The following is an 11272-nucleotide window of genomic DNA, read 5'->3' as shown; positions in this document are numbered from 1 at the left end:
AGAAACCAGAAACGCAAACCCAGAAACGCCGGTGAAATGCTCGTCTCGATGCCGTCTGCATTGTCTGTGGCGCCAGATCAAAAGCGCTCCTTCATGCGCCCTGCAACGGTGCGCAGGTTGCCGTAGACCTTGGCGGGATTCTGGCCGAGGATGAGCGAGACAATGGACTCGCGGGCAATGTGTATGTTCTTGAAGCCGCCGAGGATGTGGATCTTCTGATCGGCAAGAACGACGCGGGTGCGACTCGCGTTCTCAATGGCGAACTTGGTCTTGCCGTCCTTGCCTGCTATGCGGCCAATGGCGCGGCCCATGTGCTCGCCCTGCAGCGTCTTGACGTCCTTGATCTCAAAGGTCTCCATGTACAGGTCGTCGAGGCGCAGCAGGGCGATGGCGTCGTCGACGTCGAAGCCGAGGGTGAAGGCCTTGACAAAGTCCTCGCCCTTTTGCAGGGCGTCGGTCGAGGTGGTGAGGGACGAGGTGCGCAGCTCGACGGAGCGCGTCTTGATGTTCATGCGGACTTGCAGGTGCAGGTGCTCGACGAGGGGGGGCTAGGCGGCGTCAGCATGCCGGGTGGGGGTCAGGGGGTGCGATGCGGGCTTCAGCCTACGTAGATCTTGGGCCATGCGCTCTTCAGCGGCGTCATGCGGTGGGGGGGGATGGGCACTTTGCGCGTCTCGCGGCGGAAGGCGAGCGGGATGCTCTGGGCAGGGGCAAACTGCGGGCGCCCGCTCTCGTCGACCATGGCGGTGTCGTCGGTGGCGGCGTGGTTGGTGTCGGGCAGGACCTGGTCGGCGACGGCGTGCATGTCGATCAGGTCGGCGGCGGCTGAGGGCTCGTCGGCGGGGAGAGGCGTGCTCATGGCCATGTCGGTTGCGAATTCTTCGGGGCGGCGCTGGAGCGCAGTTGGGGCGGGCATGGCGGTGGAGGTCTGGTTTCTGGTGGTGGTTCTCTAATGGTGGTGGTGGTGGTGGCGGTTCTCTGGTGGTGGTGGTGGTTCTCTGGTGGTGGTGGTGGTTCTCTGGTGGTGGTGGTGGTTCTCTGGTGTTGGTGGTTCTCTAATGGTGGTGGTGGTGTTCTCTGCTGGTGTTCTCTGGTGGTGTTCTCTGCTGGTGCTCTGCTGGTTGTCGCAATAATTTCGCAAAGGGTCCAGGCAGTGAATGGAAATGTTTCGTGCTCGGGCGGGGCGGCCGATAAGCTCGACGCTCGGCCGTCTATCGCTCGCGCTCCAAAATTTCGTGAGCCGAGAATGGCCATGGCTGGGGCGCCCGGTTGGGTTAGTGGGCCCATGGAGCCATCAAGATTCGTCCAGCCGGCGCTGCATGCATGACGTGAAGGTCGCTTCTCCAACACACTTCTTCAACAGAAGCACCCCCCGCCCCGCCTTTCCCCTTGAGCGACGAGGACGGGATCATGTCGGTGCTGCAACTGCCATGAGTCGACATGTAGGAACGAGGCCCGGCGCGTTTCTGCGGCGCGCCCTCGCTCCCCAGCCGCCGCGCCAGAGTCCTCTTCCCCTCCCACTCCCCCTCCCTCTCCCACGCTTCGACCTGGCCAGCCATGCGGCGCTGCTGTGCGGGAACGGGGCGAGCACACGGGCCGTAGCATCGAATGCGCACTGCCACCGAACACGCTCGACGGCGACACGCTCAACCTCTTTCTCAGCACCCGCTCGCCCGTCACATGTCAAGACACCACTCGCACACCTCCTTCGCCCTGCCCCGCCCCGACCCACGCCCGTCCAGCAGAGCGTCACCCTCGCCGTCCTCGCCGCCTGGAGCAGAAATGCCTCGACGCGCTCGTACCAGGCGCTGCGCAGGAGCAGGAGTGGCGACCGCCGCAGCAAGAGCTCACTCACAGAAGGCCCGTCCAAGAGCAAACCCAGCCAGCCAGGCCAGCCAGGCCAGCCAACGCAGCCAAGCCAGCCAAACCAGCCAAACCAGCCAAACCAGCCAAACCAGCCAAACCAGCCAAACCAGCCAAACCAGCCAAACCAGCCAAACCAGCCAAACCAGCCAAACCAGCCAAACCAGCCAAACCAGCCAAACCAGCCAAACCAGCCAAACCAGCCAAACCAGCCAAACCAGCCAAACCAGCCAAGCCAGCCAACACAGCCAAACCAGCCAAACCAGGGCGCACCGTCTGCCCCAGAAACAAAACACGATGACACCCACACCCTCCTCCACCACCTGCCCCACGTCCCGCACATCTACCGTCCCACAAAGGCCGAGCTGCTGGCTGCCGCCTCCGGCTTCTGGTCGCGCATGAAGGTCCGCTTCAAGTGGCTCACCATCCGCAGCAACCGCAACTTCAACGCCGACGAAATCTACGCCCTGTTCTCCTGGATCCTGGCTGCCCACGTCGCCTGGGTCATCCTCGGCACAACCACCTTCTTCATGCTGACCGTCTTCCTCATCAACACCGCCTTTTCCCAGGAGACCCTCGCCAAGTGGATCGGCAACTACCTGACCCAGTCGTCGGGCATCAAGGTCGTCTTCGAGACGGCCGTCGTGCCCAAGTGGAAGGACGGCGTCATCTCCTTCCGCAAGGTCTTCGTCTCGCGCCGTCCGGGCCAGGGCCGTGGGAAGGTCAGCAAGGGCTCGCAGACCTCGGCCGCCGCCGAGGCTGCCATTGCACAGCAAGAAAAGGACGGCCCCGTCGAGGATGTCGTCGAGGAGGACACCAACTACACCCAGTTCGACGTCTCCATCGACACCGTCAACGTCACCCTCTCCTTCTCCAAGTGGTTCAACGGCAAGGGAATGCTCAAGGACGTCGAGATCAAGGGCATCCGCGGCGTCATCGACCGCACTTCTGTGCACACCGTCCAAGGCGTGGACCCCCGCTCCTACAAGCACGAGCACAACCCCGGCGACTTCGAGCTCGACTCCTTCAAGATGGAGGACCTGCTCGTCACCATCTACCAGCCCGACGGCTTCCGCCCCTTCCCCGTGAGCATCTACTCGTGCGACCTCCCCCAGCTGCGCAAGCAGTGGCTCTTCTACGACTTCCTCTCCGCCAACATGATGTCCGGCTCCTTTGACAACTCGCTCTTCACCATCCACCCACGCCAGACCCACAACTACACGGGCATGCAGCTCTCCGACGGCCGCGACACAGACGACGGCGCCACCTGGAAGAAGCACTCCCGCATCCGCATCGACGGGCTCAACATCGACCACCTGAACCGCGGCTACGACGGCCCCTTCTCGTGGATCCACGAGGGCAACGTCGACATTGTAGCAGACATCATGCTGCCCAACGACGACGACGAGAGTCTCGCCAAGGTCATGAGCGACATGTACGATCGAGTGGAAGCCACTGTCAGCCAAAACGGACGGGCCGTCAAACATCACTTCTCCGACCACGCCGCCCACGGTTTCGATCACCACGACGATGACCACCATGAAGAGGAGACGAATGAAGAAGACAATCGCTTCATCATCATGGACCTGCGCGTCCACCTCAACGACGTGCGCGCTGCGGTGCCCATCTTCACGCGCGACATCTCCTACGTCAACAACGCGCTCGTACGGCCAATCGTCGCCTACATCAACTCGAAGCGCACCTTCATCCCCGTCAACTGCAGAGTAGTGAAGCAGGTCGGCGAGTTCGACGGCAGCTGGACCCTGTACGACAGCGGGCTGATGGAGGAAGTCTCGCGCGAGGTGAGTCTAAAACATTCAACAACACATACCTCGAGTACTGACCCCCACCCAGATGTACGACGCTTTCGCCCGCGACGTCCTCGACGACCGCACCGTGCGCAAACGCCGCATCAAAAAAGTCGGCATTTGGACCCTGCAGCTAGCTGCCCAGGCGCTGTTCCTCGGCCTGGCTGGCAACATGGCGTAATCGCTTGCTTCACGACGTGATGGGATACTCAGCATGGATGAATGGACAGGATGGATGGATATACCCGCTTAGCATCTGTACGATACCTGCCTTTTTGTTTCTGTTTTTCCTGTTTGGCATGGCGCCTGGCGTTTGATGACTATAGGGTCTGGCTGGATGGCCTTACGCATCACGCACAATTGGGTGCAACGTTTTCTGTAAGCTTGTGTGAGTAAGAGTGTGTATAGTATCTCATGATGAAATGAACAAACAGCTCGCGTCAACTCCCGTGTTCGACTTCACCCATACTCAAATCCCCTAGTCAATGCACAGGAATACTCCAAAGCTGGCGGTACACAAATCGTACCAACCCTTGTACTGTGAATACCTAAATACCGCAGATGCAGAGTCCCCAACCCACCCACCTTCCTTCGCTGCGCTCTTTCTTTCCGCTTCGCGAGCTCCCACACTCGGGTGAGTCGAGGTGCGGGGTTGTGACGCTGTGCGAGCGAGGTACGTGCCTTTGCCTTTGCCTTTGCCTTTGCCTTTGCCTTTGCCTTTGCCTTCACCTCGTCGCGCGCGGTTGGGGGCTGCCAGGATGTGGGGCACAGCAATAATGATGGGGTTTCTGGAGCTGGTACATGCTGCTTGCTACAACACGCGGCGAGTATAACGGCTCTCGACTTTTTGCGTTTGGGTTTCGATACAGTGGGTGTTGCTCTGTAAGTGCATTTCGCTGCTCCCGCACTCAGTCCCTGGGCGAGATGACTGACGAAAGATAGATCTGTCGACACGCGTACGTTGTCGCGGTTGCAGTTATGGAGGAAGTTACCTACCTCTCGTCCAGACTTGTGGCGAAGCGCAGAGGAATTGACAGTATTGACACGCGCCCTGCGAAGCGGGTGCAGCGAGATGATGACGAGAAGGAGTCGGGCAACAGATCTAGCGATGGGGAGAGCTCCAGCGACGATGAGGAAACGAGTATCGGTGCCGCATTGTCCACTGTTCATATCACTCCTGAACCAAGCGATGTGCGCCCCGTTCCCGGCATCAACAAGCGAGTAAGGTCAGAGGAGAAGTTCAGAGAGCCAATGACCAAGAGGATGCGTCAAATCAAATATACAAAAGAGAGAAACGACAAGCGCAAACTTGTACGCGAGCAAATGCAGAAGTATATTGATGAGTTAGAGGATATCGTCAGACGCAACACAGAAGCGGGAGACCCTGACCGAAACGCACTTGAGCAAGGCATCCAGTTCCATATGCTCTGGGGCCAAGAACTGAACAGCAAGTACGGTATTTGGGCTACTTCGCGAGACGTCCTTTTAAAGCGCATTGCTGAGCTGGACGGAAATCAGAAGCCCAGTGACACACCATTCCCGGTTGCTGCACTCGAAAAGATCGCAAGGCTTGAAATCAAAATCACCAAAGGAAAGACAGATGTCGCACGGCGCAGGGAACAACAGCGTGTCGCCGAGGGAACTTTGCGAAGTCAAGACGAAAAGATTCTTGCAATGCAAGCCGAGATCACCAGACTGAAAACACACGTCAGCGAACTGAAGAGGTCTCACGAGGAACATCCCCGTATCAGCGAGAAGGCAACACAGGAGATCAGAGAACAAGAACTACACAAGCGCGGCCAGATGATCCGAGACCAGGAGCGCATTATCAGCCAGCTCCAAAAGTCACAGGACGAAACAAAACTCCAACTCCAACAACGCGACGCCAAGATCACCGAGCTGAAAGCAAGGTGTCCCGAGAAGAAACACGACATGGACAAGTCAGCAGTCAAGCAGGCGCAAAAGCAAGCCAAGACCTCAGAAGCACGAGTGAAGAAGATGTTTGACCACTACGATACGCTGCACAACCAGAACGTGATACTGATTGGCAAACTGACGGCTATGGCGCAGGCTGGGGGGTTCGGAAACCGTGGGAGCATGTATCGGAAGGAGCTAGATGCGCTAAAGGCACCTTCGCTGGAAGAGTTGAAGGAGTTTGGGGAGTAAGTTCGGGCACTCCTTCTGTCTAGATCTTTGTGTCTGCTTACTCGGAAGGGAGAGTCACTATCTTGTTCCCAAGCGGTTAGACACGCATACCAGCAAGACGAGCAACGAACAACAGCACGACAGACAGCCGCCTTCAGAGATCCGTTCGTACATTGTCGTACGTAAAAACCCAATAATTCCAAACCTCGATCCTAAAGATTCCAAACAAATATCAAACATACCTCTCCCTCTCTCTCTCTTTCTCTCTCTCTCTCTCTCTCTCACATACTCACTCATATACAAACACACCCCTGAACCCTCCTCGTCTCCTTCTCCTTTAGCGCCTCGGTCCACCCACCCTCCTCCCCCACCCTAAACCAGCGCCAATTCCTCCCCTCCCACCGCACCGCCTCGTCAAGACTAATCCGCGTCACCCCCCTGCTCTTGCGCGCCTCGTTCCCCCCCTTGAGCCGCTGCCACCGCGACGTGCTCGGCGGGCAGATGGCAGGCGGGTGCGAAGAGTTGGCCAGCGGCGCTGAGAGGGTGAGACACGCATCGCTGGTCTGGGGGGAGGTGGTGTGCTGTTCCTCGTGCGGGTGCGGGTGCTGGGGGTGGCTTGGGGTTGATGGACTGCAGGCCTGAGGCGGTGTGGATGTAGTGTGGTTCGCTTTTTGCGGTGGATGGAAGAGTTGGTTCTTTGCTGGGGCGGTGTGGGGGCATCTTGAGAGTGCGTTTCGGGGACGTGGTGGGTTCGGAATGCAGAGAGAGGGGGTGGGGTGGGGTGGGGTCGTGGATTGGTTGTTGATTGTGGGTGGTGAGCGGGTTCATGTGTTGCGTGTTCGTTGTTAGACGTGAGGCGGGCTTGTCTGTAATGCTGGAAAGATCGGTTGAGGCGGAATGCGAAGGTATCAAAGTACTAGTCTTTTAACCTGACGTCTCATGGCGGTGCTCGGTAGCCGGAATGCTAGTTCGTGTGGATGGTCTGGGGTGGTGAGCGGGTATTGGTCGAGGTGGTGCTAAGCCACCGCCAATCACCTCTGGTAGGGCTTCGCCAAGTCAGATGCTCCAGTATTGCGAATTTGGTTCCGGTAGAGAAGCATCTGAAAACGTCAAAATCAAACAGATGTAATGAAGAACGCAATGGACACCAAAGCCATGAAGGAGTACAAGAACCGGAAACACGGCAGATTGGGCGCCTAATGAGAAGCAAGGTGGGTATTATATTATCGTTAGGGTATCGTAATAGCTCAACACTAGGAACAGCGTCCATATTGCTTTACAGAGCCAACTTCGTTCAGGCGTTCTATCCTTCCTTTGTTTCGCGATCTGAGCGGTAAGACGTCAAGCCTTCTGGTTATACGACCAAGCGCCGCACGTAGAGGCTCCCTAAGCCGTAGGGATAGAGTCAGTACGCTCTCCCTTTTCGATGATTGGCGGCGGCTTGACGATCTTCTTGCGGAGAATATGGCGTTTGATGAAGTACGGCAGCCAGACCTTGATCTCGTAACCAAGGAACTGCTTGGTAGGGACCGAAAAAACCTCTGCAAGATATGTTAGCAAGTCCGCTCCACACCACTCTGGAAATCCACTTACGGTCGATCTCTTCGAGCGTCAGCTGTTTGGTCTCTCGCACGAAGCAGAAGACCATGAACCACGCAATCAGATTCAGTCCAGCGTAGAATCCAAAGGCACCTGTTGGCGTCATGACAGTTTGCATACGCGGGAATGTCAAACTGAGAATGCCGGCGAAGGTGTTGTTGATACAGACAGCCCACGCCATGCCCTGCTCACGGTGGATCGTAGGGAAGACTTCGGCGCTGTACTGGAATGCGACTGGGCCTTCGCCGAGCGAGTACATGATGGTGAACAGGTAGACGAACAACACGACAGGGCCGATTTGCTCGCCACGGCTACCGTCTTTCTTCAACAGAGACAAACCAGCCGCGAGGAGGAAAACACACATCAGTGGGAATGTGATGAGCGTCAATGTACGGCGACCCTTAGTGTCGATGAGGAAGAGTGTGGGGATCGTGAACACGACCTGGATAGCACCGTAGCCGAGAGAGGCATAGAGAGCTTGTGTTGGGGTGTAGCCGACGTTTCGGAAAATGGTCGACGAGTAGAAAGAGATGATGTTGACTGAAAGGCGTTAATTCTGATCATTCTCCGTCCCGCGATCTGATAGTACTTACTACCGCACATCTGCTGAGCCAGCATGACTGTAGAGGCACCGTAGTTGGCGCGACGAATTCTCGGGACCGTAAAGCAATCACGGAGACGAGTGAAGTAATTTGAATCGCCCGCCACTCGTAGCTCTTCAGCGTAGATGACGTTGGAGTAGTAGAAGTCTCTCGCGGCAATGATGTTATGCGCGCGCAGCTTGATCATTGACTTGAATCCTTGAGCGTGTTTGCCGTGCTTCATGAGCCATCTGGGTGACTGTCATGATATATTAGCCATAGTACAAGCTCTGAGTGGCAAGTCAAAATGTACCTCTGGGCAGAAGAAGATACCAATACCAAGGATCAACGATGGAATGAAAGCTGAACCGAGCTGCAGACGCCAAGAAATATCACCTGTACGAAGTTAGTACGTGAATGCAGGTCCTTCCATAGAAGACTCACCTGTGTCTTTGACGATGACATTGGCACAGAAACCGAGGAAGATACCCGCCACAACCCACAATTGCCAAAACATGACAAGAGCGCCGCGAATGCGGGCTGGTGCCATCTCGGCGCTATAAATGGGGACTGTAGCGTTCTTCGCACCGATACCGATGCCCATGACAAAGCGCGCGGCGAAGAGTCCTTGCCATGACTTTGCGAATGCAGAACCAATGGGTGTGGCGGTAAGACAGCACGCAGTGATGAAGATCTCGCCTCGTCGTCCAAAATAGTGGTTGAGCGGATCGACGATAAAGGCACCAATAAGACCGGCAGTCAGGAAGATGATGGCGTTGATGAGTCCAACAATCCACTCGTTCTTCGCGCCTTTGTCGATGCCAAATTCTTCAGGGAAAGACAAGTTTGCACCATTCGAACCGGTCTGGTTCTTTGTCAGTAACGCTGGCTGTCACCATGGCATTATTGGTCCTGACCTGATCCCATCCTTGGGTAGCAGCTCCAACAGCGCAAAGTGAGATTGAGTACCACAGCATCTTGGAGCCGTGCCATTTGTGATCGCGCTCATAGATCAGAGCATCGCGTTCCTCGGCCTCCAGCTCGCCCAGGCGCTCGAATCGGTCTGGATCGCGTGCAACCAAGGCAGCTCTGCCAAACAGAGACGCATGCTCTTGCATGCCGTGCGCCTCAGCCCACTCCTTGGCTTCAGCGACAGTCTGTTCGTGTGATTTACGCTGTGCAGTGTTAGCACGTGATGTGTATTGAAGCTTCCTGTAGCGACGCTGGGCGCACTGTGTTCGCGCGTACCTTCAGTGGATTCTCGACAATGTTGAGGGCGACCGACTGGCGGCGACCAGTGTCCTCAGCGATCTCATCGTGCTTTGTGGTTGAGTCCTCGATTTTCTCGTTGTACGCAGGTGGGCCTGCGTTGACAGTCTCAAATTCCTTCGCGTCGGCCATGGTTGGCGGTGCTTAGCAGTGAGCTTAGCAGATGACAAGAAACTGAGTGGGTAACGAAGCTCTCGGTCAACCCTAGGCTCTTGCGCGAAGATTATATAGTCCCCCCCACCAAGCATTATAGTGGGGTACTTTGCGGAGAGAGGTGGGCCGCACGTTGAGCCATGCATCTGTAATCCCTGTCTGTTGATGTTGCGACGGCAGCGAACGGCATGCGGTGCAACGGTGACATGGCCTGATAGGCACGTCTATTCCCGCATACAGATAGCTCTGTCATGAGAGGATGACGTATGTCACATGCCAACGCTTGGCGAGCTTGCGAGTTGGATGGTTCTCCAGGAAAATCTGGGCAATATTGTCCTTGGCTCCACCCCACAGCACCCCAGATTGGGGCGGCGCGGAGAGGATCCACAGCGTCGAATCGAAGTCTCTCAAAGCCGCCGCTGAACGCACTGCAGGACCAGGGTAGGCGTCATAGGTTATGGCTTGATGCTGATTAAGATTCAGAAAGCATTACACGTGAATTGACGGTATTAGTAAGATACAATCTCTTCAGCCTCAGGTGATGGGGATCGGGATTCGGGATGCAACACCACCTGCAAGACAAGAGCTAACGAGTCATGTCCAACCGTGAGACAGCGCCGAAGATGCGCAAACGCGCCTGTAATTATACAAAACCACCTCCGTGGCCCCGTCAGAACAGAATTTTACCCAGCTAGTGCTTACAAGGCAAGCGCAGCAGCGAAGATACCAGCAGCACCACCAACAAACGCCATCACACTCCTTGAGAGAGGAGCACCAGCCGCAGCACCAGTGGCCTGGTTAGGAGCACTTGATCCAGAGGCCGTAGCATTGACAGATGCAGACTGAGATCCGGACGGTGTTGCAGACGCTGAGTTGGATGCAGGCTGGACCACACTTACGGTGTGAAGTACTGAGGCGTCCGCAACCTCGCTCGCCTTTAGAATCACGGTGGTAACACCTTCAGCCTCCAAGATCTTTGCAAAAGCACCGCTTTGGGTAGCGGTACATGTAAGGTCGGCGGACGTCAGTTCACCCTTCCACGCACAGTTTGCGTTGGCTGTCCAGGCACCATTGATAGGATCCTCCAGCTGAATTTCCATCGACGAAGAACCCTGCTTCAGAGTCATAGGCTCGCAGATTTGAAGGAAATTGTCCTGGCGGCGTAGCCGTGCGGCCGCGGTCGTGGATGGTGCGGAGATGGGCGTCAAAACGTGCGTGCCTGCCGAGCGTATGACCGAGGAGGAGGCCGCCGCAGAGGCTGATGCTTTGCTAAGAGTCAGTTGAGCTTCTAGGGTATCGACCTTGGACTGGTATTTACCTGCTGTGGCGGTGGAAAGAAAGGATGCTGGGATGCCCGCACTCTCAGGACAAGAGTTGACATAGGTGGTTGTGCCAGAGCTGGAACCGAGCACAGTGAACGTAGACGCGGGCAGCAGTGGGTTCAGCAATACTGCAGTTGATTGTGCGGCAGCTGAGCCTGCGAAAAGGGCAATGACTGCAGAAGAACGCATCTTGGTGAGTGAAGATATAAACTCAAGTGGAAAGAAGCAATGCAGTTGCTGTCGCTGGGGTGGAGCTGGTATGAAGCTGTGATAACGAGGTTCGTGAGCTGAGGGCTTTCTCGGACCTCTGTTTGAATTTTATACAGTGGCTTTGGGTTCTTCTGTGCTCTGCTTTGCCGCAGGGTCCGAGTAGTTGACCACGCCGCCCCCTGGTGGTGAGGTTGCTGAGCCCGCACGGAGGTCTGAGACGCCACCTCTCAGGCGTACCTGTCTGACCCAACCCCGAACACGCCTGTGCACAGAGTGGATAACGATGTTCACAGCTCAGATCTAGTATTGGAAGGCTTCTCGC

General features: G+C 56.5%; 6 protein-coding genes across 8 annotated transcripts, besides 9 other annotated features; 2 read left to right on the top strand and 4 right to left on the bottom strand.

The window, feature by feature from the left end:
- Positions 1–27: part of a tandem repeat that runs on past the window's edge.
- Positions 28–77: 50 nt separating this feature from the next.
- On the bottom strand, positions 78–916 carry EKO05_0008133 (pre-rRNA-processing protein pno1; the record flags this gene model as incomplete). The annotated part of the gene is made up of 2 exons (XM_038941272.1): positions 78–548; positions 608–916. 2 exons carry the CDS (start codon positions 914–916, stop codon positions 78–80), a joined length of 780 nt encoding a protein of 259 aa, XP_038796595.1.
- Positions 368–422: a tandem repeat.
- Positions 916–1099: a tandem repeat.
- A 58-nt stretch (positions 1100–1157) lies between these two features.
- EKO05_0008132 (Mitochondrial distribution and morphology protein 31, mitochondrial precursor) lies at positions 1158–3872 on the top strand (the record flags this gene model as incomplete). 2 transcript variants are annotated; one of them, XM_038941476.2, is made up of 2 exons in its annotated part: positions 1158–3665; positions 3718–3872. In XM_038941476.2, the coding sequence occupies 2 exons, from the start codon at positions 1158–1160 to the stop codon at positions 3850–3852; spliced, it is 2643 nt and encodes an 880-aa protein (XP_038796594.2). The 2 variants fall into 2 exon arrangements, with proteins under 2 accessions (XP_038796594.2, XP_059493197.1); XM_059637214.1 differs by having other exon boundaries at positions 1158–3872.
- Positions 1506–1537: a tandem repeat.
- Positions 1901–2129: a tandem repeat.
- Positions 3873–3885: 13 nt separating the features above from the next.
- Positions 3886–3912: a tandem repeat.
- A 437-nt stretch (positions 3913–4349) lies between these two features.
- Positions 4350–4397: a tandem repeat.
- Positions 4398–4472: 75 nt separating this feature from the next.
- EKO05_0008131 (uncharacterized protein) lies at positions 4473–5837 on the top strand (the record flags this gene model as incomplete). The annotated part of the gene is made up of 2 exons (XM_038946451.2): positions 4473–4553; positions 4614–5837. 2 exons carry the CDS (start codon positions 4473–4475, stop codon positions 5835–5837), a joined length of 1305 nt encoding a protein of 434 aa, XP_038796593.2.
- Positions 5838–6058: 221 nt separating this feature from the next.
- Positions 6059–6099: a tandem repeat.
- Positions 6100–6236: 137 nt separating this feature from the next.
- Positions 6237–6644, bottom strand: EKO05_0008130 (uncharacterized protein; the record flags this gene model as incomplete). The annotated part of the gene is made up of 1 exon (XM_038946450.1): positions 6237–6644. The coding sequence occupies one exon, from the start codon at positions 6642–6644 to the stop codon at positions 6237–6239; it is 408 nt and encodes a 135-aa protein (XP_038796592.1).
- Positions 6389–6425: a tandem repeat.
- Positions 6645–7202: 558 nt separating the features above from the next.
- On the bottom strand, positions 7203–9397 carry EKO05_0008129 (uncharacterized protein; the record flags this gene model as incomplete). Its single annotated transcript, XM_038941252.1, has 7 exons — positions 7203–7357; positions 7410–7955; positions 8009–8255; positions 8310–8392; positions 8441–8861; positions 8914–9171; positions 9245–9397. The coding sequence occupies 7 exons, from the start codon at positions 9395–9397 to the stop codon at positions 7203–7205; spliced, it is 1863 nt and encodes a 620-aa protein (XP_038796591.1).
- Positions 9398–10116: 719 nt separating this feature from the next.
- On the bottom strand, positions 10117–10929 carry EKO05_0008128 (uncharacterized protein; the record flags this gene model as incomplete). 2 transcript variants are annotated; one of them, XM_059637213.1, is made up of 2 exons in its annotated part: positions 10117–10682; positions 10737–10929. In XM_059637213.1, the coding sequence occupies 2 exons, from the start codon at positions 10927–10929 to the stop codon at positions 10117–10119; spliced, it is 759 nt and encodes a 252-aa protein (XP_059493196.1). The 2 variants fall into 2 exon arrangements, with proteins under 2 accessions (XP_059493196.1, XP_038796590.1); XM_038946449.1 differs by having other exon boundaries at positions 10117–10929.
- Positions 10930–11272: the final 343 nt, after the last annotated feature.

This window comes from Ascochyta rabiei, chromosome 14, assembly GCF_004011695.2.
Source record: "Ascochyta rabiei chromosome 14, complete sequence".
NCBI lineage: Eukaryota > Fungi > Ascomycota > Dothideomycetes > Pleosporales > Didymellaceae > Ascochyta > Ascochyta rabiei.
This window is presented reverse-complemented; position numbering and strand designations above follow the sequence as displayed.